Consider the following 27,454-nt stretch of genomic DNA (forward strand, 5'->3'; position numbering starts at 1 on the left):
TTCCAGGTACAGACTTAAAGTCTTATACCTTAGGGCCCATTAAATATCGCAAAATAACCAGGTAGAGGTTTATTTTTTCCTATTTTAAAGAAAGATTAAAAGATTTGGAAAAAAAAAAAAGATTTGGAAAAACGTCTGGCAGTTCTTAAGTTAAACATATGCCAACCCTATCACCCAGCAATCACTCCTGGTTGACCTACGAGTCCACCTGGAAACATGCACAATAGATAATGTTCATAGTGGCTGTACTGACATAGGCAAACTCTGGAAACAACCCAAATGTCCATCAATAGAATGGAGAAGAGACAAACTGTGGTGTACACAGAAGTGAAAAACAACAAAGGCGAAAAACTATCGATACAACATGCATGAATCTTACCAGGATGAATGGGCAACATGGCTAAACAAGCCCAGCACAAAAAGTACATGCTGTCTGTTCCCAGCCACAAGGTACGATAAGGTTCAAAAACAGGCAAAACTCGTCTACATAAACAGAAATCATATCACTGGTTACCTCTGGGGAATGTTGAGGAGGGGGTACAAAAGAGCCTTCTGGAGTGATGGAAATGATTCAATATCTTGATGTGAGTGGTGGGTACCTGGGCTTGCACATATGTAAAAATACATCATCTATACACTTAAGATTGTTACACTTTATAGGACTTCCCTGGCGGTCCAGTGGTGAAGACTTTGCCTTCCAATGCAGGGGGTGCAGGTTCGATCCCTGGTCGGGGAGCTAAGACCCACATGCCTCGTGGCCAAAAAAAGGCCAAAACATAGAACAGAAGCAATGTTGTGACAAGTTCAATAAAGACTTAAAAAAAAAAGTCACATCAAAAACAATTCTTTTAGAAAAAGTGTTGTTACACTTTATACTGCGACTTTGAAAAGAAAGACAGGGCTTCCCTGGTGGTGCAGTGGTTAAGAATCCACCTGCCAATGCAGGGGATGGGTTTGAGCCCTGGTCCTGAAAGATCCCACATGCCACGGAGCAACTAAGCCCCTGTATCACAACTACTGAGCCTGCATTCTAGAACCCACGAGCCACAACTACTGAACCCCTGTACCACAACTATTGAAGCCCACACACCTAGATCCCATGCTCCGGAACAAGAGAAGCCACCGCAATGAGAAACCTGGGCACCTCAACAAAGAGTAGCCCCCGCTCGCTGTAACTAGAGAAAGCCAGTGCGCAGCAACGAAGACCCAACACAGCCAAAAATAAATAAATAATAAATTTTTTCAAAATAATAAAAAAAAATTTTAAAAACTTAAAAAATAAAGACAGACAACTGAGGGCTAAGAGGTTTGGCTGAGATCACTTGCAAATGCCTGAGCACACACCTGTCTCCAAAATCAGTGGTACCAAACTGAATCGTAGAAAGATGTCTGAACACCATTCAGATGAGATTTTATTACTTTATGTAGTAACCCTGTGGATATTTCACAACATTCAGCATTTACAAAATGTTGTTAACATCACACCTGAACTCAACTGTGATAAAGCCAGCTCAGCCAAGACAGGGTGAATGTTGATTAGTTTGAGAATTTACTCCTGCTTGCTACCCACCCCAAATTCAGTGACCTCATATCTAATTCTTGCAGGAAGACCATTGGGAGTATGGTGACTGGCTTTCAAATGCAGTTGTCATCCTCTGTCTTTGCTGGACCTTACAAGGCTTTAAAAAATACAGCTTCCTGAAAAACACAATGAGATACTGACTTACTGCATTTGGGCTGATCTAACAAAAATACCATAGGCTGGGTGGCTTACACAACAAACATTTATTTCTTGGTTCTGGAGGCTGGGAAGTCCAAGATCAAGGTGCCAACAGATTAGGTGTCTGGTAAGGGCTGTCTTCCTTGTTCACAGACTCAGTCTTCTCACTGTGTCCTCAGAAGGCAGAAGGAGCAAGGGAGCTCTCTTAAAAAAGCACTAATTCTACGGACTTCCCTGGTGGTGCAGTCGTTAAGAATCCGCCTGCCAGAGATAAACCCACGCACATATGGTCACCTTACCTTTGATAAAGGAGGCAAGAATATACAATGGAGAAAAGGCAGCCTCTTCAATAAGTGGTGCTGGGAAAACTGGACAGCTACATATAAAAGAATGAAATTAGAACACTCCCTAACACCATACACAAAAATAAACTCAAAATGGATTAAAGACCTAAATGTAAGGCCAGACACTATAAAACTCTTAGAGGAAAACATAGGCAGAACACTCTATGACATAAATCACAGAAAGATCCTTTTAGACCCACCTCCTAGAAAATGGAAATAAAAGCAAAAATAAATAAATGAGACCTAATGAAACTTAAAAGCTTTTGCACAGCAAAGGAAACCATAAACAAGATGAAAAGACAACCCTCAGAATGGGAGAAAATATTTGCAAACGAAGCAACTGACAAAGGATTAATCTCCAAAATATACAAGCAGCTCATGCAGCTCAATATCAAAAAAACAAACAGGGCTTCCCTGGTGGCGCAGTGGTTAAGAATCCGCCTGCCAATGTAGGGGACACTGGTTTGAGTCCTGGCCCGGGAAGATCCCACATGCCGCAGACTAAGCCCATGCACCACAACTACTGAGCCTGAGCTCTAGAGCCCGCGAGCCACAACGACTGAGCCCGCGTGCCACAACTACTGAAGCCCGCGCGCCTAGAGCCCGTGCTCTGCAACAAGAGAAGCCACGACAATCAGAAGTCCGCGCACTGCAAGGAAGAGTAGCCCCCGCTCGCCGCAACTAGAGAAAGCCCATGCACAGAAACGAAGACCCAACACAGCCAATAAATAAATAAATAATTTTTTTTTTAAAGAACCCAAAGCAAAAATGGGCAGAAGACCTAAATAGACATTTCTCCAAAGAAGGTACACAGATTGACAACAAACACACGAAACGATGCTCAACATCACTAATCGTTAGAGAAATGCAAATCAAAATTACAATGAGGTATCACCTCACACCAATTAGAATGGCCATGATCAAAAAATCTACAAACAGGACTTCACTGGTGGGGCAGTGGTTGAGAGTCCGCCTGCCGATGCAGGGGACACAGGTTTGTGCCCCGGTCCGGGAAGATCCCACATGCCGTGGAGCGGCTGGGCCCGTGAACCATGGCCGCTGAGCCTGTGCGTCTGGAACCTGTACTCCGCAACGGGAGAGGCCACAACAGTGAGAGGCCCGCGTACCGCAAAAAAAAAAAAAAAAAAAAAAAATCTACAAACAATAAATGCTGGAGAGGGTGTGGAGAAAAGGGAACCCTCTTGCACTGTTGGTGGGAATGTAAATTGATACAGCCACTATGGAGAACAGTATGGAGGTTCCTCAAAAAACTAAAAATAGAACTACCATACAACCCAACAATCCCAGTACTGGGCATATACCCTGAGAAAACCATAATTCAAAAAGAGTCATGTACCACAATGTTCATTGCAGCTCTATTTACAATCACCTGGACATGGAAGCAACCTAAGTGTCCATCAACAGATGAATGGATAAAGAAGATGTGGCACATATATACAATGGAATATTACTCAGCCATAAAAAGAAACAAAATTGAGTTATTTATAGTGAGGTGGATGGACCTAGAAACTGTCATACACAGAGCAGTAAGTCAGAAAGAGAAAAAAAATACCATATGTTAGCACATATATATGGAATCTAAAAAAAAAAAAAGGTTCTGAAGAACCTAGGGGCAGGACAGGAATAAAGATGCAGACATAGAGAATGGACTTGAGGACACAGGGAGGGGGAAGGGTAAGCTGGGACGAAGTGAGAGAGTGGCATGGACATATATACACTACCAAACGTAAAATAGCTAGTGGGAAGCAGCCGCATAGCACAGGAAGATCAGCTCGGTGCTCTGTGTCCACCTAGAGGGGTGGGATAGAGAGGGTGGGAGGGAGATGCAAGAGGGAGGAGATATGGGGATATATGCATATGTATAGCTGATTCACTTTGTTATACAGCAGAAACTAACACACCATTGTAAAGCAACTACACTCCAATAAAGATATTTAGAAAAAAAGAATCCACCTGCCAATGCAGGTGACATGGGTTCGAGCCCTGGTCTGGGAAGATCCTACATGCCGTGGAGGAACTAAGCCTGCAAGCCACAACTACTGAGCCCACGTGCCACAACAACTGAAGCCCACGCGCCTAGAGCCCGTGCTCCGCAACAAGAGAAGCCACCACAGTGAGAAGCCCACGCACTGCAAGGAAGAGTAGCTCACACTCGCCGCAACTAGAGAGTGTCCACGCACAGCAATGAAGACCCAGTGCAGTCAAAAATAAGGAGAAAAACCATATGATCATCTCAATAGATGCAGAAAAAACTTTTGACAAAATTCAACACCCATTTATGATAAAAACTCTCCAGAAAGTGGACATAGAGGGAACCTACCTCAACATAATGAAGGCTGTATATGACAAACCCACAGCAAACATCATTCTCAATGGTGAAAAACTGAAAGCATTTCCTCTAACATCAAGAACAAGGCAAGGATGTCCACTCTCACCACTATTATTCAACATAGTTTTGGAAGTCCTAGCCATGGCAATCAGAGAAGAAAAAGAAATAAAAGGAATACAAATTGGAAAAGAAGAAGTAAAACTGTCACTGTTTGCAGATGACATGATACTATAAATAGAGAATCCTAAAGATGCCACCAGAAAACTACTAGAGCTAATCAATGAATTTGGTAAAGTTGCAGGACACAAAATTAATGCACAGAAATCTCTTGCATTCTTATATACTAATGATGAAAATTCTGAAAGAGAAATTAAGGAAACACTCCCATTTACCATTGCAATAAAATACCTAGAATAAACCTACCTAGGGAGACAAAAGACCTGTATGCAGAAAACTATAAGACACTGATGAAAGAAATTAAAGATGATACCAACAGATGGAGAGATATACCATGTTCCTGGATTGGAAGAATCAATATTGTGAAAATGACTACATTACCCAAAGCAATCTAAAGATTCAATGAAATCCCTATCAAATTACCAATGGCATTTTTTACAGAACTAGAACAAAAAATCTTAAAATTTGTATGGAGACACGAAAGAGCCCGAATAGCCAAAGCAGCCTTGAGGGAAAAAAGCAGAGCTGGAGGAATCAGACTCCCTGACTTCAGACTACGCTACAGTAATCAAGACAATATGATACTGGCACAAAAACATAAATATATGTCAATGGAACAAGATAGAAAGCCCAGAGATAAAGCCACACACCTATGGTCAACTAATCCATGACAAAGGAGGCAAGGATATACAATGGAGAAAAGACAGTCTCTTCAATAAGTGGTGCTGGGAAAACTGGGCAGCTACATGTAAAAGAATGAAATTAGAACACTCCCAAACACCATACACAAAAATGAAACCAAAATGTATTAGAGACCTAAATGTAAGACCAGACACTATAAAACTCTTAGAGGAAAACATACGCAGAACACTCTTTGACATAAATCACAGCAAGATCTTTTTTGATCCACCTCCTAGAGTAATGGAAAGAAATACAAAAATAAACAAATGGGACCTAATGAAACTTAAAAGCTTTTGCACAGCAAAGGAAACCATAATAAACAAGATGAAAAGACAACCCTCAGAATGCGAGAAAATATTTGCAAACGAATCAACAGACAAAGGATTAACCTCCAAAATATATAAACAGCTCATGCAGCTCAATATTTTAAAAATAAACAACCCAATCCAAAAATGGGCAGAAGATCTAAATAGACATTTCTCCAAAGAAGACATACAGATGGCCAAGAAGCACATGAAAAGCTGATCAACATCACTAATTATTAGAGAAATGCAAATTAAAACTGCAATGAGGTATCACCTCACACCGGTTAGAATGGGCATCATCCGAAAATCTACAAACAGCAAATGCTGGAGAGGGTGTGGAGAAAAGGGAACCCTTTTGCACTGTTGGTGGGAATGTAAATTGATACAGCCACTATGGAGAACAGTATGGAGGTTCCTTAAAAAACTAAAAATAGAATTACCATATGACCCAGCAATCCCACTACTGGGCATATACCCAGAGAAAACCATAATGCAAAAAGACACATGCACCCCAATGTTCACTGCAGCACTATTTACAATAGCCAGGTCATGGAAGCAACCTAAATGCCCATTGACAGATGACTGGATAAAGAAGATGTGGTACACATATACAGTGGAATATTACTCAGCCATAAAAAGGAACGAAATTGGGTCATTTGTAGAGATGTGGATGGATCTAGAGACTGTCATACAGAGTGAAGTAAGTCAGAAAGAAAAACAAATATCATATATTAACGCATATATGTGGAACCTAGAAAAATGGTACAGATGAACTGGTTTGCAGGGCAGAAATTGAGACACAGATGTAGAGAACAAACGTATGGACACCATGGGGGGAAAGCAGCGCGGGGGTGGGGAAGGGGTGGTGTGATGAACTGGGAGATTGGGATTGACATCTATACACTGATGTGTATAAAATGGATGACTAATAAGAACCTGCTGTATAAAAAAATAAATAAAATTCCAAAAAAAAAAGCACTAATTCTATTCATGAGGGCTTCACCCTTATGATCTAATCACCTCCCAAAGACCCCACCTCCAAATACCGTCACATTGGGGATTAGTTTTCAATATATGAATGGGGGGGGTGGAGCAGACAAAACCAGTCTACAGCAAATATCAACCAGCTATTATAGAAGAAACAAACAAAATGAGGTGTCAGCAAGGATATGGAGAAATTGGAACCTTTATACATTTCGGGTGGGAATGTGAAATGGTGCGGCTGCTATGCAAAACAGTACGGCAGTTCCTCAAAAAAGTAAAAATAGGCGGGGCAGGCCGGAGCGTGTCGGGAGTGGGCCCCGAGGCCCAAGCCGCGGGACGCGAGCAAAGGCCGCGCCGAGGTATCAGGGCCCAGCCCGGCTGTCCTAGCCGCCACAATGGGCATCAAATTTTTAGAAGTTATCAAACCTTTCTGTGCAGTTCTACCAGAAATTCAGAAACATGAAAGGAAAATCAAGTTTGGAGAGAAGGTACTACGGACTGCTATAACTCTCTTCATCTTCTTAGTATGCTGTCAGATACCACTGTTTGGAATCATGTCATCAGATTCTGCAGATCCTTTCTACTGGATGAGAGTTATTCTTGCATCCCACAGAGGAATGTTAATGAAATTGGGTATCTCCCCTATTGTAACATCTGGTTTGATTATGCAGTTGTTAGCTGGAGCCAAAATCATTGAAGTTGGAGATACACCCAAAGATAGAGCCCAGAGTTGGAGATACACCCAAAGATAGAGCCCTATTCAATGGAGCCCAGAAACTATTTGGTATGATCATTACCATTGGGCAAGCCATTGTGTATGTCATGACGGGCATGTACGGGGATCCCGCTGAAATGGGTTCTGGAATCTGTCTCCTTATCATCATTCAGTTGTTTGTTGCTGGTTTGATTGTGCTGCTGTTAGATGAGCTGCTACAGAAGGGTTACAGCTTGGGGTCTGGGATTTCCCTCTTTATTGCCACCAACATCTGTGAAACCATTGTCTGGAAGGCCGTTAGTCCTACTACCATTAACACTGGCAGAGGTACCGAGTTTGAGGGTGCAGTCATAGCTCTCTTTCATTTACTGGCCACCAGGATAGCAGCATTATTCACAATAGCCACAAGGGAGAAGCAACCCAAATGTCTATTGATGGATGAATGGATAGAACAAAATATAGTATATACATACAATGGAATATTATTTAGCCTTAAAAAGGACGAAAATTCTAACATACGCTATAACATGGATGAACTTTGACAGCATTATACTAAGTGAAATAAGCCAGTCACAAAAGGACAACTGTATGACTCCACTTACATAAGGGATCTAGAGTAGTCAAATTCACAGAGTAGAAAGTAGAATGGTGATTGCCAGGGACTTGAGGCAATGGAGAATGGAGAGTTAGGGTCTAATGGGTAGAGAGTTTCAGCTGGGGAAGAGGAAAAAGTTCTGGAATGGATGATGGTGATGAAAGCACAATGTAAATGTACTTAATGCCACAGAACTTTACAATTAAAACTGGTTAAAATGGTAAATTTTACATTATGTATATTTTGCCACAATAAAAATCCAGGTCTAGGTAGTTTCCTGCCACCTTTTTCAGGGAACCAAAGGAGGGCACAACATCACCTCTATGGTATTCTTGCTAAAACTCATAATCTGAGGAAACCCAAAATAAGGAACATTCAACAGCTGTCCTACACAATACCATAGCCACTTGCCACATATAGCTATTTTAATTAAAATTAAATAAAATGTAAAATTCATTTGTTATAAAGCAGAAACTAACACACCATTGTAAAGCAATTATACCCCAATAAAGATGTAAAAAAAAAAAAAGTAAAATTCAGTTCCTCATCCCCACTAGCCACATTTCAAATGCTATTTTCATGTGGCTAATGACTATCATATTGGACAGCATAGATATAGAGTATTTCTATCATCACAGAAAGTTCTATTGGCCAGTTTTTTTAAAGTTGTATTGGACAGCACTGATCTATAGAATAACTCTCCAAAAATGTGAAGGACATGAAAGACAAGGAAAGACTGAGGAACTGCTCCAGATTAAAGGAGAATAAAGAAACATAACAACTAAAAGCAATGTGGGATTCTGGGTTGGACCCTGAAACTGAAAAAGGACATCAGTGGAACAAATGATGAACTCTTACTAAGGCCTTTGGATTAGTTAATATTCTATTACAGTTAATTTTCTGGTTTTGGTCATTGTACTGTGGTTATGTAAGATGTAAACATTTGTATTATTTTTGCAACTGTTTCGTAAGTCTGAAATTATTTGAAAATGAAAATTTTTAAGTGAAATTTAAAAATCATCTTTTGACTCTATCCAGCTATTTATATTATCTTTCACTGTTGACTGCATCCCACCCTATTTCATGAATAAAATTTATTGATCATTGTGCATTTATTAGGGGAAAGGCAAGTCCAGAGAGTGATCTATACCACAGGTCGCCTCCCGCTCCATTGAGGTCCTAGGAGGCCCCCTCACCAGTAAAGTTCATCCCCAGGCATGTCTCCAGACCAGTGCTCCAAGGAAGGCTGTGGCTCACATGCTATGACTCAGCAACCACCAGCTCATGTTTCCCCCCAGAGACCAAAGTCAGGCCCAAAGATAGTGCCAGAGGGCCCCAAAAATGTACATGTTCAAATGTCTAAGTTCCTTCAGGGGACTCTCCAAACTGAAAAACAAAATATAATCCCTGCCTTTACAACCTCATTTCAAGTAATAAGTTTTAAAATTGTTATTCTTTAAACTATTTTATTTTTTCACACTGTCAACTTTATTATGAAAAATTAATACATGCTTATAAAGTTAGTATGGGGAAAAACAGAAAAGTTTGAGGAAGAAAACCAAAATTCATACTTATAATCCACCACCCAGAAAAAACTACTGGTAACACTCTGGTGTCTTTTCTTCTAGTATTTTCTCTTCTACAGTGCCGGATCTCTGAGTCCTCTGGCTTCCTGGAATCACCCTTGCCTCGCCCAGCCACATGGGAAGGACATAAAAGGGTCTGGTCTGGTATGAGTCCACCTTACCTCTCAGGGGTCTCAGGAGGAGGAAGGGACTTGGTCTGTGTCAGCTCATGGGTCCGATCCCTGCTGCAGCCAGCGCCTCTGGGGCTATCCAGCCCCCTATGGTCAGTGTGGCCTCACCAACCTCAGGACATTGTGTTACTCATCACCTGCCACTCAGGGGCTGCCATCCTGCCCTTCCTTTCTGAGAACTACTGACATAAGTTGCTTGGCAACAGACATTTACTTGCAGTTTGGGGAAAAACAGGGAAATGAGTGCATGGGTAGGACATGCCTTCAAAGTTAGATATTGGAGTTCCTAAAATTCACACACCTCCCCCAACACAGAAGGCCATTCCCTGGCCACATCCCTCCAAGACCCCAGCTTCCTGTCACACTTATTGGTGCCTGACTTGCTTTCAGGCCCTCTTGCTGTCTCTTTTCCTAGGGCCCCTCCCCCAGGATCTGGAGCTCAGTGCAGAAAACAGAAATCACTGTAGGTATTATGTGCACAAAAGGTTTTTGTTTCTTGAAGCATGATTTACATTTCGTGAAATACATCCATTTTAACTGTGAAAATTGATTACTTTTTATCCAAGTAAATACCTGTGTAACCAGCTCCTAGATCAAGATCTAGGATATTTCCATCTCCCCAGAAAGTTCCCTTGTACTCCTTTTTCAGTCTCCATCCTCAGTCACTATTCTGATTCCATCATCATTGTTTAGTTTTGCCTGATCTTGAATTTAATATAAATGGAATCATATAATACATACTGTTTTGTCTCTGGCATCTTTTACACAACATTGTTGACATCCATCTATGTTGTTCCGTGTGTCAGGAATTTCTCTTTCATTGCTGAGCAGTATCCCATTATATGAATATATCACAATTTGTTTATTTATTCTACTTTTAGTGGAATATTCAGCCTTTTCGGGGTTTAGGCTATTAGGAATAAAGCTGCTATGAACATTCACATATAAGTCTCTTTGTGGAGTTATGCACGCATTTAAGAATTGGTGAACAAGAGGGTAGGGTATGTTTAGCTTTATTAGAAGCTTCCAACCAATTCTCCAAAGTGGTTGCACCACTTTATACTACCACCAGCAAGTATATCGATGGATCCAGGTTCTCCAGCACAGTCCTCTTCTTCACCAACACTTGGCAGAGTCAGTTTTTTCACAGGAAGGAATTTCATACAGGGAATTAGCTGGTGCAAAATGGTGAGGGGGAATGGAGAAGCAGGAGTCAGAAGGCTGCCACTGGAGTAACTGAGTTCAACAGCACATTACCATAACCATGGTCAGAACTGAGGAGGCCACTGCTGCCACCCTCAGCTCCACATGGCTCTGTCTCAACATCTGGTTGATGCAGGAATATGCTGAGTCCGGCTGCTGAGACTGGCTCTAGACCTTGCATCTCTGTGTCCTTGCTGTCAGCATAAGTGACAGCAGGAAGATGGCCTCTGCCCCCCACCCCCAATCTCTGGTGGGGCATCTAATTGTCAGACCTTAATACTCATAACTCTAGCTGCAAAAGAATCCAGGAGGGACTTCCCTGGCGATTCAGTGGTTAAGACTCCACACTCCCAATGCAGGGGGCACGAGTTCGATCCCTGGTCGGGGAACTAAGATCCCACATGCTGCACAGCGTGGCCGAAAAAAAAAATCTGGGAAATGCAGTTTCTTACTTTCTAGCCTCTGTCCAACATAGGAAAACACTCTAGAAGGAGGCAGAGGGAGCCAGTTGTATCAGTTGGCTTTTGCTGAGTAAAAAAGCTACCCCAGGGACTTCCCTGGTGGCACAGTGGTTAAGAATTCGCCTGCCAATGCAGGGGACATGGGTTCAAGCCCTGGTCTGGGAAGATCCCACATGCCGCGGAGCAGCTGGGCCCGTATGCCACGACTGCTGAGCCTGTGCTCTACAGCCCGTGAGCCACAACTAGAGAAAGCCTGTGCGCAGCAATGAAGACCCAACACAGCCTAAAATAAATTAAAAAAAAAAAAAAAAGCTACCCCAACATGTAACAGACTAAAATAGCAACCACTTATTTAGCTCACAATTCTGTGGGTTGGTGATTTGGGGCTGGGCTTAGCTAGGTAGTTCTCATCTTATCTGAGCTCACTCATGACTTTGAAGTCAGTTGCCAATTCTGTTGGGAACTGACTGGCCTAGGATGGGCTCAGCTGAGATGGATCATCTCTGCCCATGTGGTCTCTCATCCGCCAGCAGGCCAGCCTAGGCTTGTTTTCATGATGGCTGGGCAGGTTTCCATGAGAGAGCAAAATGCTCTTTAGGCCTAGGCTCCAAATGGTCCATCATTTCTGCCACATTCTATTGACCAAAGCAAGTCACAAGGCTAGTCCAGATTCAAGGGGAGTGGAAATAGACTCCACCTCGTCCAGAAGGTGAGGTAAATTCACACCGCAAGGGTGTGATTAAATGGTGGGTTGAAAAGTCAGGGTAATCTACCACACTAGTCCACAGCCCCCACCATGCCTCCCACTTCTGGAACTAGCTAGCAAATCCCAAGTACTCGGATCCTTTTTTTGGGCAAAGCAACAAGATTCCCTGTACCTTCCCTTTTCTGTCCCTTTATTTTATCCTGTTTCTTAGGTTCCTTAACTTTATTTTCTAAATCTTCTAATTAATTTTTAATGTAAGGAATAACATTGAGAACTCATTCTTGTTATCTGTTCTTCCTGGTTTTGCTTTATGGATGTGATATCTTTCTGAAGCTAATTACTAAAGAGAGCAATTAGAAAGCCTTCTTAAAAAAAAAAAATCTTTTATGTTCCCTGCATGGTTTTCCTCTGAAACCATTTCTTGCTGTTTATTTAGTTTCTCTTTTATGTTGTAGGCTTTCCCCAAATGTCTGGTGAACTTTGTTCACATTAAGAGTGAGGCAATAAAAAGCATGAAGGAAGTTCTGCACACATCCATTGGTTGGCTTGTTTCTGAAAGGGCCATATGGGGACTGGCCTGTGGAAGAGCCCTACAGGCCAGAACATGAGGGTCTCACACATGGGGCTGTTCTGTTTCTTTAGAACATGAGCACTTAACTTGGTTTGGGCCAGTGACTCCTTGGGCTGTCTGGTAAAGTCTGTAGGCCAGAACAATGTTTTTAAAGGCATTTAAAGATACATAGGGTTACAAAGAAACAAAACAAAACAAAACCCAATACTGAAATACATTAAAGTATTAAACAAATGTTTCAGTAAATAAATATGTAAATAGTGTCATGCAAAGATGATAATCTGAGGTATCTGCATCAATTCTATAATGATACTAAAACACCCAAAATTTCTTTTGGTGACCAAGTATCAGATCCTGCTAATAGCATTGTCACTTGTAGCCAACATTTTAAAAGGGAGGAAATTACAAAAGGCACACTTTAGGGGAGAGGTGATAGATGTGTTGATTATCTTGATTGTGGTGACTGTTTCATGAGTATATACATACGTCAAATCTCATCAAATTGTACACTTTAAATATGTGTAATGTTGGGTAAATACGGAATCCTACCAACAGAAAGACCTTTATGCACCAACACAGAGGGGAGAGAAAACACTATTATTGAAAATGCAATCAGTTTAAACCATGCAGGTACTTCACAATACACTACAAAGTCTCAGCAGCATTTCATACATTTTATATAATAAAGTAGAACAAAGAACAATTAAAACTTACTTTCAGATAGTAATTAGTGAAAAAGATGCATTTTTTCCCCATCTGAATTGCAGAATCCCACGAATTCTATCCATGAATCCCTTGAAAGTCTGTGGCTTCCAAGTCCCATCATTGTCCCAATAATGCCCAGACAATAACAATTTTTTCCTGATTCAGTAACCAACTTTGATCACCCATTGCTTTGAGTTGTCATGTTTTTTGATCTCCTTTAATCTGAAGCAGTTCCTCGGCCTTTCACTGCCTTGGTATTTTTAAAGACTGCAGGTCAGAATTTTCCTCTATTTGGGTTTGTTTGGTTTCATCCTCCTGATCAGATTCAAGTTAAACTTTTTTTTTTTTTTTTTTTGCGGTACGCAGGCCTCTCACTGTTGTGGCCTCTCCCGTTGCGGAGCACAGGCTCCGGACGCGCAGGCTCAGCGGCCATGGCTCACGGGCCCAGCCGCTCCGCGGCATGTGGGATCTTCCCGGACCGGGGCACGAACCTGTGTCCCCTGCATCGGCAGGCGGACTCTCAACCACTGCGCCACCAGGGAAGCCCCCAAGTTAAACATTTTTAACACTCAGAAGTGACACTGTGTCCTTCCTGCACATCAGGAGGCACAGGATGTCCATTTGTCCCATTACTGGGGATGTTCACTTCGATCACTTGATAAACTGGGTGCCCTCCAGTTTCTCCACGATAAATTTACTATTTCCTCATTTGTAACTAATAACTAATTCACTGAAAGGCTACATAAAAGTCCTGTTCCTCATCAATCTTTCACTGACTGGTTTTAGCATCTCAGTAGATTTCATAGATCTTCTCTGTATAGACACAATGTATTTCTAATTATGTCGGATCCTAGGTATTTTGTATTTTTGTCTTTATCCTGAATGAGATCTTGTCTTTCATTATATGTACTAACTCATTATTCATGGACATAGGAAACTTATTTTTACTGATCATTTTGTTATCGACCACCTACCTTAGGACCTCTCCGGATCAGAGAAGGCTCCTCTTGCCCAGGACTTACTTTTTGTTTTTTTGTTTTTTGCGGTACGCGGGCCTCTCACTGTTGTGGCCTCTCCCGTTGCGGAGCACAGGCTCTGGACACGCAGGCTCAGCGGCCATGGTTCACGGGTCCAGCCGCTCCGCGGCATGTGGGATCTTCCCGGACCGGGGCACGAACCTGTGTCCCGTGCATCAGCAGGCGGACTCTCAACCACTGCGCCATCAGGGAAGCCCTGTCTTTTGTTTTTTAAGATTTTTTTTTTTTAATTATCATTTATTTTTGGCTGCGTTGGGTCTTCGTTGCTGAGCGTGGGCTTTCTCTAGTTGTGGCGAGCGGGGGCTACTCTTCGTTGCGCTGCACGGGCTTCTCATTGCAGTGGCTTCTCTTGTTGCGGAACGTGGGCTCTAGACGCACAGGCTTCAGGAGCTGTGGCTCGTGGGCTCTAGAGCGCAGGCTCCATAGTTGTGGCACATGCGCTTAGTTGCTCTGAGGTATGTGGGATCTTCCCGGACCAGGGCTTGAACCCACATCCCCTGCACTGGCAGGCGGATTCTTAACTGTGCCACCAGGGAAGCCCCTTACTTTGTTTTTATCACATGGATATTACAGGGCCACATGAGCCAGAGACCTATCAAAGGGTTTTAATGTCTTTTTGCTTCTGATTAAGTATCAATTACAAACAATGCCCAGACAGTAAATGCTCTGCTCCCAGCTCTAGCTGAAGGTGGAATCTCTGCTGGTCCAAAGACTTCTGGGCCCTCAAGCTTGTGTGGCTTGTATAACTAGGATGGATAAAGCCATCTCCAGGTGACTTTCAGAAAGAGCAGGAGTTCTGACCACTTTTTTACTCACCTTTCCTAGGGGCAGAAATCATAGGCCTGTAGTAACAGCCAATCATAACTCTAACCTCTTTCAGAACACTGAGGGGAAAGATCATTCTTATTCATTAATAGAAATGTGAAAGCAAGCCAGTGTAACTCATAACTTCTGAACACAGAGGGCCTTGCAGCAGGAAACTTGCAGATGCTACATGATGTTTCCTTTGCCGCAACAAGCAGCTTATCACCTGGGAAAGGGACTTGTGATCCTGGGCAGTACCTACCTTGAGAGATAACACAGTCTATTGTTTCTATCTGCTTCCCAGGAGAAAGAAAAAGTTGTTACTTGGTGATGTTGCAGAATCCTTGGCCCCAAGGGGCTTCTATAAACCACCTATTCATTCATGCATTCATTCATTCAATATGAATTCATTCATTCACCTGGCCTGCTATGTGCCAAGGTGTTAAGTATAATGTAGAAAACAAGAGACAATATAAACCCTCTTGGAGATTATAATCTGATGGGAAAAAGAAACATTAAACTATAAAACACACAAATAAACACATATAATGGGGGTGGGGTGAAGAAAGCTATTAAAAATTAGTACAGGATCTTCCCTGACAGTCCAGTCGTTAAGACCCCGCACTTCCACTGCAGGGGGTGCAGGTTCAGTTCCCGGTCAGGGAACTAAGATCCTGCATGGCACGCAGTGCAGTCAAAAAAAAAAAAAGATACAATAATGTAAAAGTGTACTTAATGCCACTAAATTATACATTTAAAAAATGGTTACAATGGTCAATTTTATGTTATGTATATTTCACAATAAAAAGAAGGAAAAACAGATTTTAGTAAAAAAGAAATAATAATAATAAAGCAGAAGGGAGCAACCTGGAAGTTGATGGGAAGCCAAGGACCAGGGGGAACTAGGAGTGAGAAGACCCCCTTGGGGGGAATGGTCAAGAGACTGAGGGAACACAAGTGTCTAACAATCAATCTTAAGTTTTTTGCTCTGTGATTCTGTAACTCTCCTCTATCCCCCTAAACTTTAGTAAAAGTCTGCTATACCCAGATACCTGATTCTTTGGGGGCGTGCTATGTGCCAGGTGTTAAGTATAATGTAGAAAACAAGAGACACAATATAAAAGAGCATGTATTCTTAGCAGACACATCAGGGCAGAGAGAAGGGAGGAGCCACATGCACTGAGACCCAAGTGAGAAGGACAATGCCGCAAAATCAGAAGATGAGAACAAGTGATGGCCAGGAGACATATGATGTGCTGGGGCAGTACCGAGTATCCCACTTCAGGCAGGATGAGGGCTCAAGCAACTGGTATTGGAATACTGAAGGATGGGCCAGCTCCACAGGGGTGGAAGACCTCAAACCACCCAGAAGGCAGAGATCTGAATCACATGGGTGAACCTCATGAACTTCATAGCCTGCAGGCTCTCTCCTACGTTAAGCTAAACTGAGTCCAGGGGTGTCATTGTGATGCAGTTCCTACCTCACTGAAATACAAGATTCATCTTCAGGGCGTGCTTTTTCTTTTCCTGCTTCCTGGGATCTGCCATGTTCAGGGGATTATGGGGGAAAAAAGAAAGCTATGGATGACAGGCAGAGGAGAGCCAAGTAGTGCATAACTGGCATACCTGAAAGGAACAAGAACAATGAAATACAATAGCTATTTAAAAATATAATTCAGGAAAATGTTTCTAAAATAAAAAAGGATTTCAATATACATTTGAAAAAAACAATATACTAAAATATATAGTCTAGTAATATTACTAGAAGACAAAGAATCTTTGGGGCACCCAGGCAAAAAGAGCAAGTATAAAGGCTCCAAAAAAAATGTTTTTTAACATATAAGAACTCAGGAATATTGTTCTTAGGAAATTGTACAAAAATGGGGAATCAGAGAGGAAAAAGAAAAAAATGGGGCTTCCCTGATGGCACAGTGGTGGAGAGTCTGCCTGCCAATGCAGGGGACATGGGTTCGTGCCCCAGTCCGGGAAGATCCCACATGCCGCGGAGCAGCTGGGCCCGTGAGCCATGGCTGCTGAGTCTGCGCGTCCGGAGCCTGTGCTCCACAACAGGAGAGGCCACAACAGTGAGAGGCCCGCGTACCGAAAAAAAAAAAAAAGAAACTAGATTTTCTAGAAAATATCAACAGTGAAAATACTAAATGTCAGAACCCCTGTAGGATACAGCTAAAGCAGCAGTCAGAGGAAAATTCATAACTTAAACACTAATACCAATTATTTTTTTCTTTTGGCCACTCTGCACAGCATGTGGGATCCTAGTTCCCCCACCATGGATCGAACCTGCACCCCCTGCAGTGGAAGCGCTGAATCTTAATCACTGGACTGCCAGGAGAAGTCCACTAATACCAATTTTGTAAAAAAGACTGAAAATAGAAGAATTAATAAGCACCCTTAAAGAGTTATAGATAAACCAAATAAAAGCAGAAGGAAGGACTTAATGAAAATAAAAGCACAGATTAATGAGTTGGACTTCCCTGGTGGCACAGTGGTTAAGAATCCGCCTGCCAATGCAGGGACATGGGTTCGAGCCCTGGTCCGGGAAGATCCCACAAGCTGCGGAGCAACTAAGCCTGTGAGCCTGCGCTCTACAGCCTGCGAGCCACTACTACTGAAGCCCATGTGCCACAACTACTGAAGCCCGCATGTCTAGAGCCTATGCTCCGCAGCAAGAGAAGCCACCTCAATGAGAAGCCTGCGCAATGCAAGGAAGAGTAGCCCCCACTCGCCACAACTAGAGAAAGCCCACACACAGCAACAAAGACCCAACACAGCCAAAAATAAAGAAACAAAATAAATTTACAAAAACAAAAAAAAAGAATCCGTCTGCCAATGCAGGGGACACGGGTTCCAGCCCTGGTCTGGGAAGATCCCACATGCCGCAGAGCAACTAAGCCCATGTGCCACAACCACTGAGCCTGCGTTCTAAAGCCCGCCAGCCACAACTACTGAGCCTGCACACCACAACTACTGAAGCCTGCACGCCTAGAGCCCTGCTCCGCAACAAGAGAAGCCACCACAATGAGAAGCCTGCACACCGCAACGAAGAGTAGCCCCCGCTAGCCGCAAGTAGAGAAAACCCGCGTGCAGCAACGAAGACCCAATGCAGCCAAAAATAAATAAATAAATTTATTTATTTTTAAAAAGTTGAATGATTAATACTTAGATGCTCATTTTATAATTCTAAGCACTTTTTTAATGTGAACTGTTTCACAGTAATTTTTAGTTTGCTAAATGAACTACAATATATCCACACAATGGATAAGAATAAAAAAAGAATAATAATACTATGTACTGCTATAAAAAGATCTCCAAGGTACATTGTTAAATGAAACAAACAAGTGCAGAATCCTATATATAGTAGGCAATCTATTGTGTAAGAAAACCGTGCAAGCAGGAAGTAGAATCAAAATACACGTAAGGGACTTCCCTGGTGGCACAGTGGTTAAGAATCCGCCTGCCAATGCAGGGGACACGCGTTTGCGCCCTGATCTGGGAAGATCACACATGCCATGGAGCAACTAAGCCCGTGCGCTGTAACTACTGAGAGCCATGTGCCACAACTACTGAACCCCACGCACCTAGAGCCCATGCTCCGCAACAAGAAAAGCCACCGCAATGAGAAGCCCGCGCACTGCAGAGAAGAGTAGCCCCTGCTTGCCGCAACTAGAGAAAGCCCATGCGCAGCAACAAAGACCCAACGCAGCCAAAAAAAGTACGTATTTGCTTATATTTGTATAAAGAGAGATAGAAAGATATGTAGGAAACCTAGAAGGCTATTATACATTAGGGCAGAGGGGGAAACAGGTAGATGAGGACAGAGGCAGGACCAAGTTTTTCAGTAAAAACATTTTTATCATTTTGATTTCTAAACCATGTTACCTGTTTAGAAAACGAAATTTAATTAAAACAATAAACATTTAAAAAATTCAAGTAGAAATTAACACAACATTGTAAAGCAACTATACACCAATAAAAATTGATTTAAATAAATAAATAAATAAATTTTAAAATAAATAAATAAAAATTCAAGGCTGGCCCAAATGGATTCACTGGTAGTCTGCCAAACATTTAGGGAAGAAAATATACCAATTTGCTAAAATCTTTTCCTGAAGATATAGAAGCAGAGGAAATACTTCCTCATTTCATGAGGCCAGCATTACCATAATACCAAAACCAGACAAAGGCATACAGGGAAACTGCAGACCAATATCACTCATGAACACAGATGCAAAAGTCCTCAACAAAATATTAGCAAATAGAATCCAACAATATGTAAAGAATTATACACCATGACCAAGTGGGATTTATCCCAGGTATGCAAGGCTGGCTCAACATCTGAAAATTAATTAATGGCATCACATCAACAGACTGAGGAAGAAAAATCACGTGATCATACCAATAGATACAGGAAAAGTATTTTACAAAATCCAACATCCATTCATGATAAAAACGCTCAGCAAACTAGAAATAGAGGGGAACTTCCTCAACCTGATAAAGAACATCTACAAAAACCTACAGGAAACATCATACTTCAATGGTGAGAAACTAGAAGCTTTCCCACTAAGATCAGCAAAAAAGCAAGGATGTCTCATCTCACCACTCCTTTTCAAATTGTACTGGAAGTCCTAATTAATGCAATAAGATCAAAAAAAAAAAAAAGAAAGAAAAGGTAAGTAAATTGGGAAGGAAGAAATAAAACCATATCTGTTAGCAGATGACATGACTGTCTATGCAGAAAATCTGAAAGAATCAACAAAAAAACTCTTGGAACTAATAAACAATCATAGCAAAGTTGTAGGATATAAGGTTAATATGCAAAAATCATTCCCTTTCCTCTATATCAACAATGAAGACATGGAATTTGAAATTAAAAATACATTACCATTGCAGCCACTATGGAAAACAATATGGAAAACAAATACTAAAAACAGAGTTGCCATATGATACAGCAATCCCACTCCTGGGCATATATCGGGAAAAGAGAAAACTGTAATCTGAAAAGATACATGCACCCCAACGTTCATAGCAGCACTACTGATTTATTTATTTATTTATTTTAAAATTTTATTTATTTTTGGCTGCACTGGGTCTTCGTTGCTGCGTGCGGGCTTTCTCTAGTTGCAGTGAGCAGGGGCTACTCTTCCTTGAAGTACACGTGCTTCTCACTGCGGTGACTTCTCTTGTTGCAGAGCACAGGCTCTAGGCACGCAGGCTTCAGTAGTTGTGGCTCACAGGCTCTAGAGCGCAGGCTCAGTAGTTGTGGCACACAGGCTTACTTGCTCCGCGTCATGTGGGATCTTCCTGGACCAGGGCTCGAACCCATGTCCCCTGCATGGGCAGGCAGATTCTTAACCACTGCACCACCAGGGAAGTCCCCAGCAGCACTATTTATAATAGCCAAGACACGGACGCAACCTAAATGTCTATCAACAGATGAATGGATAAAGAAGATGTGGTATATATACATACAATGGGACACTACTCAGCCATAAAAAAGAAGGAAATAATGCCATTTGCAGCAACATGGACGGACCTAGAGATTATCATACTAGGTGAAGTAAGTCACAAAGAGAAAGACAAGTACCATATGATATCACTTATATGTGGCATCTAAAATATGACACAAATGAACTTATTTACAAAACAGAAATACTCATAGACATAGAGAACAGACTTGTGGTTGCCAAGGAGAAGAGGGGGTGGGGAAGGGATAAATTAGGACTCTGAGATTAGTAGGTACAAACAACTATAAATAAAATAGATAAACAGCAAGGTCCTACTGTATAGCACAGGGAACTATACTCAATATCCTGTAATAAGCCATAATGGAAACGAATATGTATATATATGTATAAACGAACCACTTTGCTATACACCAGAAACTAATGCAACATTGTAAATCAACTATACTTCAATACTAATAAAAAATACATTACTGGGCTTCCCTGGTGGCGCAGTGGATAAGAATCCGCCTGCCAATGCAGGGGACATAGGTTCAAGCCCTGGTCCGGGAAGATCCCACATGCCGCGGAGCAACTATGCCCGTGCGCCACAACTACTGAGCCTGTGCTCTAGAGCCCGCGAGCCACAACTACTGAAGCCCGCGCGCCTAGAGCCCGTGCTCCGCAACAAGAGAAGCCACCACAATGAGAAGCCTGTGCACCTCAACGAAGAGTAGCCCCACTCGGTGCAACTAGAGAAAGCCCGCATGAAGCAACGAAGACCCAACACTGCCAAAAATAAATAAAAATTTTTTAAAATTAAAAAAAAAATACATTACTGGGCTTCCCTGGTGGCGCAGTGGTTGAGAGTCTGCCTGCCGATGCAGGGGACACGGGTTTGTGCCCCGGTCCGGGAAGATCCCACATGCTGCGGAGCGGCTGGGCCTGTGAGCCATGGCCACTGAGCCTGCGCATCCAGAGCCTGTGCTCTGCAACGGGAGAGGCCACAACGGTGAGAGGCCCGCGTACCGCAAAAAAAAAAAAAAACATTACTATTAACACCCCCAAAAATGAAATACTTAGATATAAATCTAACAAAATGTGTACAAGATCTCCTTAAGGAAAACTACAGAACTATGATGAAAGAATCAAAGAACTAAATAAGTGGTGAGATATTCCCTGTTCATGGATAGAAGACTCAATATTGTCAAGATGTCAGTTCTTCCCAACTTCATCTTCATCTATTCAATGCATTCCCAATCAAAATCCTAGCAAGTCATCTTATACCATGCATAGCACCTAGTAGAGTGTCAGGGCCAAGGCAGGCTCGATGAAAGTGAAGCAAGCGTAAGAAGTTGTGGTGGAAACCCGGCTCAGAGGTACTGGGGCAAAAGTGGGAATATAAAGAAAGGGCACTGGGCAAACTCGAATGATTAAAGAAACTAACTGGGCATCTGGAACCACGGAAACCAGGGGCTCAGTGGCCTCGGGGAAGGATCTCACTCTCTGCCATTCTGTGTATCAGTTTCCTCTACTTGATGGGAGGAAGTAGCCTCACCTCAAGCCTCACCACAAGCCTCACCTAACCCCAATTTCCCACAGCTTCTAGGGGAATAGGGTCTCACCCTCTTCCTCAAGTTCAGTTTGAAAAATAGGCAGAAAGGTTTCAGACCACCCAAGCTTGAGCCCTTCAACCAAAGTCAGAGGGGCCTGTTCTTGTGAGAATACAGCCACTCGGCAAGGACCACCAGCCTGGAGTGAGGGGAGTAGCAGGCCAAGAAAGCAGGCTTTATAGGGCAGGGGTGTCCCACTGGGGCCTCTGGGACATTTCCAGTGGCACAGCTTGCCACAAATACAGACTGAGGTCCCTTTAGTGCTTCAAGGTCAGAGGGTGATTTGTGGCACCCTAGGATGGAGAAGGTGGCCTTGTCCTAGTAGTGATGGTGGTGACGGAAGGCATGGCATGGCTGATGGCCTTCACTGCAGAATTGGAAGGGCAAAACTCCAATCACAGGTGCTGCCTCCAAAGTGAGTGTGGGTGGGTTCTTCCTGGGTGCCGAAGGGCAACTAATACTTGGCAAACATGAGACCAGGCCCACACCTGCACACTGACCACCTAGGAGGAGGCCTGTTCTGCCCATGCAAGAAAGCCATACCTCACAGGTCACAAGTAGATCGTGAAAATAGATATAACTGAGGTTTTACCCAACTGAATCATTTTAAACCATCACTAGGAGCTACTGAGTAAAGACTCCCGAACAGCAGTTGGGTGCCCCATCCATAACCTTTTGGGCCTGACCATGGTGCAGGCAGGCCCAAGGGCTTTTTGTGGGGGCAGAAAGAGCCAGGGAATTTGCCTTGGGACCAACTCACAGTCAGACGGAAGGGGGTTCCAGACAAACACCCACAGTCCTTCACCCCTCAGGTGAGGTCATTCAGAGGTGACTGCTGTGTACTGGCCCCCAGGGGCACTTAGTGCACTTAGCTCCCTACCTACCCTTGATAACACACCTGTATGGTCTGCCACCCCTTCCAGTGCTTTCTGGGATCACCTCCAACATAAACTGCTTGTACCTAATCCTTGTCTCAGGCTCTGCTTCTCAGGGATCCACACCAACCCACCACATTTTGGTAGAGGAAGCAAGTGCTACCATCCGAAGGAGGCATTTAAGGAGACAGAAGTGATGAGGGGGACAAGAGGTGGAGAGCCTCCCAAGAAGTCTCTTGGGGACATACTTGACCACGAAGGCTCAGACACCCAGCTCAGAGTGGCACAGGAAAAGACGTGAATTAATCAAACTCACAGAAACAGAGGATGAAATCACACACTCAGTGCTTTTAATTCAAACTGAGAAGGACAACATCAGACCTCTCTCACCCACCACCACCCTCTCTCCCTGCAGACAAAGTAAGCCCATGATTATCTCATGGCTGCCGGTGGGCATGGGCTGGGGCCAAAATGAGCTATGGAGCCTCTCTGCTGAACAACTCACACCTTTGTGAACTGTGGTGGGGCTGGACACTGAGCAGGCCCTCGCCAACAAAATCCTTGATGATGGCGCCTAAGTAGGTGCAAAGGCAGAAGCCAGTTCCCTGACCCTCGAAATCTCAGAGACTGCTTTTGCACTGCGATGACTATGGGTTTGGAAGAAAGTGGGCTGAGTTCCAAGCGGCCGTTCCTTACTGCCCCAGCACTAGTGGCTGGTGGACTGTTTGCGGCTGGCTGGCAGGGATGGGAGAAAGTGGGGTCAAGGACAAGCGGGGCTGGCCTGCTGCAGCAGTCTGAATAAGTCACGAGGTCACTCCAGGCATAGGAAGCTCTGTGATTCCTCCTCTCTACCCTCTCCCCGGCCCCCTTTTCTGCCAGCTTGTTCCATCCATTTGTCCTGGGTGTGGCAGCACACCAGAGCTGGGAGGAGGCTGGGAAGGAGGCAGATGCCAAATTTTACCTGGCTGTATATCCGTCCATCCCCATCCTCCCTCCTTGCCCTCTTAGGGAGTCCCATCCCATTGAGGGGTCAGCGGGGCCAGGCAGCACTGAATTCTTTCTCCAGACCCTGGACAAACTGGTCATTGAGGAAGAGCAGCTGACCATGGGGCAGGAAGCGGGTGAGAATGCCCTCGATGTAGTCAGCCCGCAGCAGGAGGCTGGCAGTGGGGACCAGCAGCCGGAGGTGCTCAAGGAGAAGGCGGGCCAGCAGTCGAAGCGTGCCCTCTGCCAGCAGCAGGTTCTCGTGGGCATTCAGCACCAGGGCGAAGCCTAATGAGAGCACGCCTAGCCACACCACTGTCCGAGGCTCCTGGAAAGGGTCCCCTGCCGTCAGGCGGAAGGCCCCACATGGGGACTCACGCAGGTGCACTGGGTCATCTGAGGACTGGGGCTGCAGGTCCACAGCAGGCCGGCCGCATGCCTGCAGCTGCAGCTGGCACATGGACTCCACCTGCCTGTAGAGAATAGGTGGGTCACTGACCTGTCACCCTCAGGACCACCCCTGGAGCTGGGAGCTGCCATTATCCCCATAACTAGATGCAGAAACTGAGCCCCAGAAAGACTAAGTGAAGTGACCTGCCCAGGGCCACAGAGCAGGGAGCATAAGCCCAGATGGGAATCCAGGCTCCAGCCTCCAGGCCCTGAACCATTTCACTCCATGTGGCCAAGAGAAGGCAGGTTCTGAACACAGCTCCTTGGGCTGGGAAAAGGTACCAGGGGATGAAGATCCTGCCCCTACCTGCTTCACAGAGGCCTCCTCAACATCTCAACAAGAGATGAGAAGTGGAGTAAAAGCTATGTCCAACCCAGGCTGTCCAACCTCTCCACCCTCACCCCATCCTGCAGCCCTCTCCAAATAAAAAAGAAAAACCTTGCACTTGGACATCCAGCTTTTGAAATTACTCTCTTATCTCTCATGAATCACCTTCCAATCTGGGCCATGTACAGGCTGCTCTTAAAGACACGTTTGGTTTTCTGTGCCACATAAGGGGGAGGAAGCCCAGCAGAACAAAGAGATAAACAAGAGGCTGGCCCAGGGTTGCCCCAGAGTGTTAATCCCCCCACCCAAAACACAGAGGGGCCAGGAGATTCTCGTACCTGCTGGTTCAGACTGGGTCTGGGAGGAGAAGGTCCAAGGTCAGCCATCCCATCTAGAACAGTGTTTCCCAACTGTACCCTGTGGATCCCGGGCTTTTGGGAGGCTCTTGGCGCAGATTCCCATAAACCACATTCTCTCTCCTCCTTAGAGATTCATAAAGCTTAAAGGAACACTAAGGGCCCTGAAAAGTCCTGCACTGCACAGCATATTTAATTTGTACTGCTTACACTCAAATCCCAACTCTTTCACTTTCTAGATGCATAACCTTAGACAGGTTAAATGTCTTTAACTCTCTGTAGCTCAGTTTACTCATCTGTAAGGTGGGGATAATGTACCTACCTCAAAAGACTGTTCCAAAGATAAAATGAGTTCATATACACGAAATGCTCAGAACATAAAATGCTTAGTACATACAGGTCAATAAATGCTAACTACAAAAAAAATTACCATAAATGCTAACTATAATAAATGATGATGATAATAGCATTATTATGTCTTTAACCCTTTTTCATATAATACTTGTGACAACTGTGGAAGACTCTTTGAAAGCACTACTCTAAAACTTTCTCTCTGCTTCTTAGTCCTCCTGTTTCTCTGTGCCCCCCAGAAAACCTATCATAATCAGTGTGTATTCAATGGGCTGGACTGTGTTACCTGGCCACGGCCAAAATCTGCTCCTTTCGGAGAAGCCTGTCCCTCTCAGCACCATGTGGCTGTGCGTCATTGGGTGAATTCTCGGTACCAAAGAAGCAGGAGTAGAGCACTCGGCAAAGGCCCTCCTCAGCCTTCGTGGCCCGCAAGGTGTGGATGAGGAAGGCATGGACCATGGCTCTGGGATGGATGCTACAGGAAAGCCAGAGACCTCAGTGAGATGAGTGCAAAACCCCAGAGGGGAGGCAACCACAGAAAGGATCTGGCCTAGCTAGGCCTGGGAGTGTGTCTGAAGGCTGGTGTGGCTGGTCGCTGTTCCTCCTCAGTCACCCAAGACACACGCCCAGCCTCTGAATGTGGTCAGCACCAACTCTGTCCATAAGAGTCTAGCAGCTAAGATATCTTAGACAACCCCAAAGCCAAATCTACAAACAACCAGCCAGGAATCTTGAAAAATGTCAGTCATCAGAGTCAAGGAACACTGGGGAGCTGCTCCAGACTGAAGGAGGCCAAAGAGAAAAGACAGTCGAATGCATCCTGCGATACTAGATAGGAGCCCTGGCAGAGAAAAAGATAGTTTCAACATAGGGCATTACTAGGACAACTGGAAGCATTTAAGTACAGATTACAGGTTAGATAACAGCCTTGATCGATGTTACCTGATTTTGAATGTAGGAGAATGTCCTTGTTTTTAGAAAATACACACTGAAGTACCTATAAATATAGAGGTAAAGGGGCATCATATCTGCAACTAACTTAATTGGAAAATTAAGTATACAGGAGTTCTTTATAAGAACAGTCTTGAAATTTTCCGTAAGCTTGAGATCACGCCAAAATAAAGACCAAGAAATAGTAATAATAATGGTGTTTGGCTCAGTGACCACCCCGGGGGTGAAAGGCAGCGGGTAGACGGTAAGCAGATATCTGTAGCTAAGGGTAAATAGATCGTGAGTTTAAACTGGTTAAACAGGAAGGTTCGCGACAGCGCTTTGAAACCCGTAGCTCGGAGACCTCGACTGATCTCCCGCGGCCCTCTACCCGCAATCAGAGCCGTCATCAGCCTTCGCCACCGCGTCCCCCCCCCGCCCCCCACAGAGAAATGGTAGCGGCCAAGACATTTTACGTCACTACTTCGCGCAACCCTGTGGCGCTGTGCCTCTGGGGGACTGTAGTTGCTTGCCCCAGCTAGCCAAGCCTAAGGAGGGGGCACCCTGGACTGAGTGTGCCCTGCAACCCCGGGCCGCTGTCCTCGAGGCGAGACACTCACCTTTTCTTCCGTGCACACGGACTTCTACTAACAAGCCACTTCACTCGGCTAAAGGGGAGATATGGCGGTTGCGCAAGCCAGTAGCGGGTGCGCGCGCGAGAGTGACGCTCTCAGGGGGGGCGGGGCCTCACATCCCGAGCTGTGCTCTGGATTCGAGGCGTGGGTGGCCTTCCGACACCTGGACCTCGGGCTCAGGCGACTTTCACCGTCGGACCAAAAGCCCCTTGCTCCGGGTTCACGGCGCGGCCCACGCTGGTCACTCACTGACTGGGTACGCGGGGTTTCCACTCGAAGCCCTAGACCAGTCGAGCCCCAGGCCACTTCCCCTGGAAGCCACGAGGGGGCGCCCGACCCGGTGCGTGGCCTTTCCGGAA

At 44.3% G+C, this 27,454-nt stretch overlaps 1 protein-coding gene across 2 annotated transcripts; it reads right to left on the bottom strand.

Annotated features, from left to right (window-relative positions):
- Positions 1–30: 30 nt before the first annotated feature.
- AP5S1 (adaptor related protein complex 5 subunit sigma 1) lies at positions 31–27,454 on the bottom strand. Of its 2 annotated transcripts, XM_022592919.3 has the most exons (3): positions 27,081–27,454; positions 25,817–26,005; positions 31–24,518 (listed from the first exon to the last, which is right to left on the bottom strand). In XM_022592919.3, exons 2-3 carry the CDS (start codon positions 25,987–25,989, stop codon positions 24,092–24,094), a joined length of 600 nt encoding a protein of 199 aa, XP_022448627.1. In that variant the 5' UTR covers positions 25,990–26,005; positions 27,081–27,454; the 3' UTR covers positions 31–24,091. The 2 variants fall into 2 exon arrangements, with proteins under 2 accessions (XP_022448627.1, XP_030618803.1); XM_030762943.2 differs by lacking the exon at positions 27,081–27,454 and having other exon boundaries at positions 25,817–27,074.

The sequence above is a fragment of the Delphinapterus leucas genome, chromosome 15 (genome assembly GCF_059928025.1).
Source record: "Delphinapterus leucas isolate spDelLeu-1000000601 "Yukka" chromosome 15, BTC_Dleu_Yukka2, whole genome shotgun sequence".
NCBI classification, from domain to species: Eukaryota; Metazoa; Chordata; class Mammalia; order Artiodactyla; family Monodontidae; genus Delphinapterus; species Delphinapterus leucas.

Coding starts and splice junctions, on each gene's coding strand:
- AP5S1 (XM_022592919.3), bottom strand. CDS start 25,989: ATGGTCCATGCCTTCCTCATCCACACCTTGCGGGCCACGAAGGCTGAG. Junction 24,519..25,816: donor CAGATTTTGGCCGTGGCCAG/GTAACACAGTCC, acceptor TATTCTCTACAG/GCAGGTGGAGTCCATGTGCC.